At 37.9% G+C, this 9,185-nt stretch overlaps 2 protein-coding genes across 2 annotated transcripts; one reads left to right on the forward strand and one right to left on the reverse strand.

Moving 5' to 3' along the window:
* On the forward strand, positions 1 to 3,014 carry LOC147513473 (Protein kinase superfamily protein). Its single transcript, XM_086596528.1, has one exon. It carries the CDS (start codon positions 97 to 99, stop codon positions 2,635 to 2,637), a length of 2,541 nt encoding a protein of 846 aa, XP_086452654.1. The 5' UTR covers positions 1 to 96; the 3' UTR covers positions 2,638 to 3,014.
* Positions 3,015 to 4,215: 1,201 nt separating this feature from the next.
* Positions 4,216 to 9,185, reverse strand: LOC147513474 (uncharacterized). The gene is made up of 3 exons (XM_086596529.1): positions 7,827 to 9,185; positions 5,706 to 6,248; positions 4,216 to 4,502 (listed from the first exon to the last, which is right to left on the reverse strand). The coding sequence occupies exons 1-3, from the start codon at positions 8,754 to 8,756 to the stop codon at positions 4,401 to 4,403; spliced, it is 1,575 nt and encodes a 524-aa protein (XP_086452655.1). The 5' UTR covers positions 8,757 to 9,185; the 3' UTR covers positions 4,216 to 4,400.

Here is a 9,185-nt window from a genome sequence, read left to right on the forward strand (position 1 = left end):
ATTCGTCACATATCATCATGACCACTGTAACGAAATGAAAGTGAGTGTTGGACAATTATCTTTCTTTCCTCCACCTGAAAATCTCCATTGAAAAAAATGGACAAGAAAAACCACCACCTTCTCTGTATTCTTCTTCTTCTTCTTCTCTTCACAATCCAGTTCTCATCTCTTCATCTTCTAGTTTCATCAGCTTTCACACCACAAGACAATTACCTCATTAACTGTGGTGGTCCAGATATTAGCATCACTCTTAATGACAACAGAAACTTCATAGGTGATGTAACAAAACCAGGGTCACTCTTTTTATCCAACACTCAATCAGAATCACTCACTGACCCAAACCCAGTTCAGAATTCATCTCCTTTATATCAGACAGCTAGAATTTTCACAAAGGAGTTCAGTTATGAATTTGAGATTAAGACAAATGGTCTTCATATGGTACGTCTTCATTTCTTTCCATTTTTAACACAGAATCATGATCTCAGTTCAGCTGTATTCCATGTTTCTGTTAACGGGGCTTCTGTTTTACGCGAGTTCAGTGTGAAAAGAAACAGTAGTAGTAGTAGTAGTAGTTCTGTTGTTTTGAAAGAGTATGTTGTAATGTTAGATGGTGAAAAGGTTGTTGTTATGTTTGAACCTGTGAATGCATTGGGGTTTGTTAATGTCATTGAAATTTTCTCTGTTCCTGGTAATTTCATTCGCGATAAAGGCGGTTGGCTTGTTGGCTCGCTTGGAATTCAGGGCTTTACAGGGTTTCATTCTTATATTTTTGAGACTGTTCATAGGATTAATGTTGGAGGTTTTATAGTTACACCTTTTAATGATACTTTGTGGAGGACTTGGATTCCGGATGAAAATTTTCTGGTTTTAAAGGATGCGGCGAAGGCTGCTTCTAGGAGTAGTCCTCCTATTTATCAACAAGGAGGGGCTAGTCGAGAAATCGCTCCTGATTATGTTTACATGACTGCCCAAGAGATGAATAGAGATAATCTGAGCATGACAGCTAAGTTCAATATAACATGGGACTTTCCATTGGTTCCATATGAAGGTTTCGGATATCTTGTTAGGATGCATTTCTGTGATATTGTTAGTACCTCACTTAATCAGCTCTTTTTCGATATTTACATCAACGATTATAATGCATACAAGGACGTCGACCTGTCTACCCTCACAACGCATACGCTGGCATCTCCCTTCTACTCTGACTTTGTGGTGGATTCAAAAAATGTAGAAAAAATGCGCGTTAGTGTTGGTCCATCTGATAGGAGCAGTCCGGCAAATATTAATGCTATCCTGAACGGTTTAGAGATCATGAAGATGATGAAGAATGATGGGTCGTTGCAAAAACATGGGTCAAAGAAAAAACATATAGCAATTGTGCTGGGTTCAGTATTGGGGGGATTGGCTTTGTTAGGTCTGCTCTTCTTGTTAGTAATATGCAGGATGAAGAAATCAAAGAGAGCGGTGGAATCTGTGTCTTGGTCACCCTTGCCTGTGCAAGGAGGGAGCTCCCATAGTAAGGTGTCCTATCGAACCAGCACTACCTCCTCCACTGGACTGAATATAGTGAATCTTGGCTTAAAGATTCCTTTTGCGGAACTGCAGTATGCAACAAATAACTTTAACAATGAATTGATCATTGGTTCGGGTGGGTTTGGTAAGGTTTACAAGGGGATACTTAGAGACGGTACAGAAGTTGCCGTTAAGAGGGCTGCACCAGAGTCTAGGCAAGGCCTTCCAGAATTCTTATCTGAAATCACAGTGTTGTCCAAGATTCGCCACCGCCATCTCGTGTCCCTAGTTGGCTATTGTGAAGAGCAGTCAGAGATGATATTGGCGTATGAGTTCATGGAGAAGGGGCCACTAAAAAATCATTTATATGGTTCTGGTTTGCCACTCTTGTCTTGGAAGCAAAGACTTGAAATATGCATTGGCGCAGCAAGGGGTCTTCACTACCTTCATACAGGTTCAGTACAAGGAATCATCCACCGAGATGTTAAGTCCACCAACATTCTTCTTGACGAGAACTATGTGGCTAAGGTTGCTGATTTTGGTCTTTCTAGATCAGGACCATGTCTTGATGAGACCCATGTTAGCACTGGTGTCAAAGGTAGCTTTGGATACCTTGATCCCGAGTATTTTAAGAGGCAGCAGCTGACAGATAAATCAGATGTGTATTCGTTTGGGGTTGTGCTTATCGAGGTACTCTGTGCGAGACCAGTTATCGATCCTTTGCTTTCGAGGGAACAAGTTAACTTAGCTGAATGGGCACTTCACTGGCAAAAGAAGGGTTTACTTGAACAGATAATTGATCCTCAACTGGTGGGTGACATTAATCTGAATTCTTTGAGAAAATTTGGAGATACAGCTGAAAAATGTTTGGCTGATTATGGTGTTGATAGGCCCACAATGGGTGATGTTTTGTGGAACTTGGAGTATTGCCTACAGCTCCAGGAAACAGGGAGGCCTAGAGAACCTCACGAAGACAGCACCACCTATGAAATTCCGAAGCTTCCAGTTCCTGCAGTTATTCCACGTGCTTTTTCTAGTAATGTAAGAATGCGAGGAGATGATAGTTCTGCAAGTTCAGACACAACACAGGTCTTCTCCCAATTGATAACCAATGAAGGCAGATAGATAAGATAGCTCTCGATTCCACTCTTCAAGATAATTACAATGTAATCAAGCCTCAAGTAACCTTCCTACCTGCAGTTGAATCTTTGATAGGTAATCAGTAGAGGGGTTATCTCGCGCCTCCACTTCCTACTTTGCATATGAGTTTGGTACAGAATTCCCACTTCTCATTATCTTTAAGGTAGCAATGCAATTATAGTGTTTATCGAAGAAAAAAAAAACTATGCCATTGTAGTTTCAACCACCATTCAATTTTCCTGTTCTGTTGTATCCCTACTTCATATACTGTGTTTAAAATCCATGTATTAACGTTTTCTGTAGACATAGGTAAGATAGCTCCCGATTTCACGTTTGTTTATAAGATTACGTTTGTGCCTCAAGTAATGATGCTTCCAGCAGTTGAATCTTTTATGTTCATTGGATTATCTCACGCCTCCACTTTATACATTGCACATAATTTGGGAATAAAGTTCCAATCACCTTTAAGATAGTTATCTGCAATTTTAGCTTCTACCACCATACCGTTTCTTGCCATTATTGAATCTAGTTCAGACTGTTAAAAGTTAAAACCCATGAACTAATGTGTACTCCAGACATCTAGTTTCAGTGCACGTAGTCTACTTTTACGGAGTATAACTGTATAATCATCGCAAAGAATGTCTGAATGTGTACTCTTTCTGTGCTTGGTAGCAAAGAAAAGGAGAAAGATAGAACTGGGTTTTAACAAAATGAGGGAGAATGACTTGTTCAAGACAACAAAATAAAAAGGAAGCTTTGAAAAGTTCCTCTTGCTAGTTTTGAATTCAGTCGCAAAGATCAATACTAAAGTTTGAATTAATCACAACTTCCTGAATTCGCCCACGAAAATTGATGCTTCACGTAGAAGGATATGAAAACAGTCAACTGAAGCTAATGGATTTTTCTATGAATTGGCAGAGATCTCTTTCATTGTTGATTGGGACCAAGGAGCGTGGTGTTCATGGAACTTCACTATTTTTATGAAGTGGTATTGACTTTACATGTTGTGGCAAAAGGTGAACACAAAATGATGGAAGCTGTTTGCCTGGTTTGCAGTCATTCTTGGCTTCCAAATGAAGCAAACTAACTTCAACAAGAAGAAGGATCCTTTGAAACCAAACCTGGTTGCGGTTCCCAATGGTTTTCATTATTTCCCAGGAATGCAAGCAGATTAAGTTCAGAACATCAACTGACCTTCATTTATAGAATCATTTCTTCATGTCTTCTTCTTTATTCCTTTTTTCTTTTTTGAAACTTCTAGTTATATCCATTTCAAAAACAAAGGCCAAGGGTAATCACAAGTGAGGAGCTGACAATTTCTGAATTCTCTAAGTTCTTAAATGTATCTTACTGATTTCCTGGAATTAGACTTGTCTGCGTATACAGTATACACTAATAGACTAATAGTATTACAGATTACAGAACACCACATGACCCAGAAGTGCCAGCCAAGTTTCTTTTTCAGCACAGTAACTGTTGAAAGCACCTCACCTCTGTCATTCTTGTAACATTATTAACATAAGTGGATCAATTGGGGGTTGTACCCTATCTAACCCTTAAATAAATAAAATGTTCTGGTAACGAATCACTACTATACAACACAATTTTTTTTTCTAATCAACTAGCTTTATCCTCGAAAAGATTACAACTTACAAATATTATGATGACCTAAAATGAACCAATTAACAAAATAACAAGGAACAATCAACACCCCCGCCTCTTCCTTTTCTCTTCACTTGTGTCTCCTGTTATATTTGACTGATCTCACCTTCCCTGCATACACCGACATCAATTACCATGCTTGTTTTCTTTTTCAAAGGCAAAACTCTGCAGCAATTTCTCCTCGGGGACTGTCCAAATCAACAAACAATCACCAAATTTATTAATAACAAGTTTTTGTTGAAAGCAGAGTTTCGTCCATTGTTTAATTAATGGGAAATAATCCTAGAATGCGCCATGAACCTTTGTCCAAACCACCACAGGTATGGGACAGAACAAGTATGGGAAGATGGTTCACAAAGAATTAGAGGATCTTGGATCAGGCCACGGGTTCAGAACAAGAAAGCTTGGCAAATATGTTTTTCATTTATTTTTTCTCTTTCTTGAGAGAACTATAGTCTATAACTTGGTACATGATGTCTTGTACATTTAAAAGTTTGTCAAGAAAGTAGTCAAGAGCATCCCCTTCAGGAGAGTGCAGTCTAGTGACTGTTGTATCTCAAAAAGTGCTAAAAAAGTATCCATAAATCCTCCCAAGGTAAATGCATGAAAACGATTCTATTCCTTAAGTTTTGTTTATGTCAAAATATACAACCTAAAGTTACAGGTGACTAATGAGCCAAAAGTAGCTGCATTACGTGGCTTGACTATACAATGACAAGAGGGTAATATTTTCAGTCAAATATATATCTCCAATATATATAGGTCAAGGGATGAATTCTTGATACACTTCAACTAAACTGGCAGGTCTAGTGTATCTGATTAGTACATGGCAAGTCAAACTTCCAAAACATGTAGCTATGAATAGTATATATATATACTGTTCAACTGGGTCAACTTTACTTTCCTTGTCAACCCAGTAAAAAATAAAACCATAAACTCTTTTCATTTTATTCTTTAATGAAAAATACTTGCTCAACATAGTTTATTCTGTTCTACTGCAACCCCCATTTTGGTTATGAGTTAAAGTAAATAGTACACAATGGAAGGTGCTCGGCTGGCCAGTCAAATACTATCTATGTTGGTCGACTGGTCTGGTTCACTATCTTTCATAGCACCAGATAGTTCTGTTTGGGTTTATAGCAGTTCTATGAAAATGAGTTTTCCGTGCATTACAAAAACAATGATTAGCCAATCAAATGGCAATACAACCATGCAACATACTTCGTGTATTCAATATTCAATAAGGGGATTCTATTGCAGAGAAATGCTGAAAGAAATTTCAACCATAACACAGTTATGCCTGACGGGCAAAAACTAGTGTAACATACATATCTATTATGCATCTTCCTATCTAAGACTAATAAAATAAAGAGGAGAAACGGATCAATTACCTTTTTCCAAAGATGAGGGTCGGGCCTCTTGTAAACTAGTATTCTATCTACAACAGTAGGGTCTGCCATCTTCCACTTGCATGCTGGGTGCGGGACACGATGCCGGACATACTCGCTTACCGTCTGATTACTAGAAGAATTATACTTGGCCGCGGACATGTAAAACACAAATGGCTTCTGGCACAAGTTTCGACTAACGGGCCGGGTATTGAAGGCATAAGCAGTGTAATCCGCTCTCCTGTACCAGTTGAGAAATGTTCTTGAAGGCATCTCCATTTCACGAGGGGAGAACACGCCACGTATTATCTGAACAGCGAATCCCCAAGATACGGAAACAGTCCACGTTTTTTCTTTGTCGTAGCATATGGACTGCTGCATCAGTCCTGCTGAGTCAAGCTTCATTGGCACTGTCAGACGTTTCAAGGCTTGTACACGTGTGACATTTGGGAATATTGGTTCTACGACATCCAAGTGATGCAGCGTCACTAGTGGTGTCACTGGGTGAGCTGATAGCAGCCCAAAAAGGTTTCCGTAAACATCATACTGCATCCATATAATACGCAGATAAAAAAGACCATTTAGAAGTATGCTAAGAACAGACACTTGAAGATACGTACTATGTTTACCTCAAGGAAACAGTGAAAACACCGAAGCCAATAAAGCGTATTTTGAGGCATGAACTATAACAAGCAACTCTTGTAGTAGAGTTGCATCCCACCCGCAAAATTAAAGACAATTTTTTAACTGCTATTTGAAGCGGCCAGCAGGTAGTCAGTACTAAACAAAAAAAGCAAAATACGTCGAGATAACAAGTTGGCCATTTCGACAGAAATTGGCATCACATTTTACCGAGATGGCAGGATAAAAGGAACCTGTTGCTACTAATACCCCAATCACAGTATTCTTGAATGAAAAAAAAAACTTTAACAGGCATGCAATCAACTCTTTTAATAGTAACTTCTTAACATAATTCAAAGTTTTTATTGAACAAACGATTGCAGGAAAAACTAAAAAGGGAAATTATGTCCTCCATAATAAAAGGCGTGACACTTTTTGTGCCAATGTTCGACCATGTTAAAACATAGTTCATCCATAGAAGAAACTTTCGCAAACTTTCAAAAACCATTTGGTATTTCCGAGATTCGTATATGGATACAAGATAGTTTGACATTGGCATTCTGAGATGTACGAAAATTCTCCCAATATATCACATAAATTTCAAGCAAGATTATGTGTTTTAAGTCCATCAAATTATCAGCCAATTAAGTTTGAAACCATGATTACAATGAGCTGCAGCTCAAAAAACAGACCCACAATGTATGTATCAAGGCCCACAAGGTTGTTGGTAGTGTGGTTCTAGGACCACAGAAAAATCATTTTGTAATATGGAAAGTGAAAGGTTGGTGGTTGAAACAACTGTAGTTCTGTAATATATGGGTGGAATCATTCAAAGGGTATCCTATACCTTCGTATTATAATCCTGCCCACTATTGTACTGTAACAATATTAACTATCACATTCTAAAAAGCCCGCACCGACACGGACACACCTCTAAAGCAATGGGTCCCTCCCTTCATAATCAATTATTGTGGACGACTTATACGATCTGGAAAACATAGATCCTACACATGACTAAATCAGAACCGAAACGAATTTATTGGCTAATCATTTTATTAGTCTATAAATGATATGATAATGAACAACTCCACTTAAAAGAGTTGCATCACATGCATCCAATGTCACTTTACTAAAGCAACCATAGACACTAATTTCGTCGGTTTTTACTTTTTTAGGCTTACCGACAAATACGAAAAGAACAGTAAATACCAGAAAAAGGTTCCAGAAAGTGATGGTTTCGTCAATTACGGAAATGTTTGTCTATGGGTGCAAGTGTGAAAAGATAACATATACACATGTAGGGTCAGTTTTGTCAAATCCACATAAAACATACAAACGTCAGAACTTTGTCTACTGACAAAAACAGTAATATAATAATACTGAAAAATAGCAATTCCCCATTAATTGTTTTTCTTTCTTGAAAACACCAAAGAACAAAGGCAATCACATCCTTAAATTAATAAACCCGATATATATTATTATAAAAAAAAAAAATGACATTACCTGATGGAAACCAAGTTCTTTGGTAAGTGGTACACCAAGTTCAGCCATACAAGCATGCATCCTATCATCAGAACCGTACAAACCGGGATATCTCTGAATACATTTATCTTGCATTTGATAAAGTGCTTTGGCTAAAGGATAACTGATAGCGAAACCACCTCCACCATAAGCCATACCATAGGAAAAATAAATATTCTGCAAATGACTTTCTGATAAGGACCCAATATAATAAAACTGCTCGTGGTCGTATTTCGACAAAACTCTCACCAAATTTTCCGCAACAAAAACAGTGTCATCATCACCCATTACAAACCACCTCACATCTTTTAATCCCAACCGAAACGTTTCCGATACGATACGTGATATTCTAATAGCTGATCTATGTCCTTGTCGGTTTTTGTAAGCGAAATTTGAGGTGTCACCTGAAATCTTCAATGGTGGCAGATTTTGTACCTCTTCTTCTCCTTGGGTCTTTACTGACTTGTCTAACCATACTATTCCTCTCATTTCTTTTGGTTTCCACCATAACTTGATGTAGTTTTTTCTCTGTTCCCATAACCTTGCCGACGCAGCGATCCCAAACACAATGTGTTGAATTTCTAGAGGTTTTTCAGTTTTTTGAGCTAATGGGGTTTCTTGAATTGCTGTTTTGTTATGAGTAGTGGTGATATTTGAAACAAATGAGGAAGAAGAAGAAGCATGGTTGATGATGCTGTGTTGCTCATCATTGTAACAAGAATGAGAAGTTGAGACTAGTTTCAATGTGTAAATAAGATAAGTAGCAGAAATGAAGAGAATAAGCCAAACCATGAGTTTAGGAAGTGTTCTTGTTGAAGAAGAAGATGAAATGGTATGTGGGGTATTTGAAGATGGACTTCTCATTTGTTCCCAAATCAACTTCTCTGTTGAATCTTTCTGATTGCCCTTCATTCTGATAAGGTAGTAAACAAAAAGCCCACCTCAAAAATTTCACAACTTTAACATTGTTGAACCTTCAAATGCTGAAAAGCCCCAATTCTAGCACTATAATAAATGAAAAAAAAATTGAATCTTTTGAAGCTAGGAACAAAGATCAAGTAAAGAAGATAACATTAAGATGGAATTTAGAGGAAATGGGTTGAAAGATCTTGAGATTTGGAGATTTGGATACAAGGGGAAGAGGAGAGAGAAAGAAACATGCATTGATGCCAGGTTGCACTCTTCCTCAACCAGTACGCGGTGAAGGGGAAAAGCAGTACCCTCCTCTTTATTTAATAATAAATAAATAAATGACGAGTGGGATTAACTAAACTAATTTCTAATTTTCTGTTTTACTGCTAATTATATTTTCCAAATGACAGATATGCCCATTTCCTAACT

Source organism: Coptis chinensis, chromosome 3, assembly GCF_015680905.1.
Source record: "Coptis chinensis isolate HL-2020 chromosome 3, ASM1568090v1, whole genome shotgun sequence".
Classification (NCBI taxonomy): Eukaryota; Viridiplantae; Streptophyta; class Magnoliopsida; order Ranunculales; family Ranunculaceae; genus Coptis; species Coptis chinensis.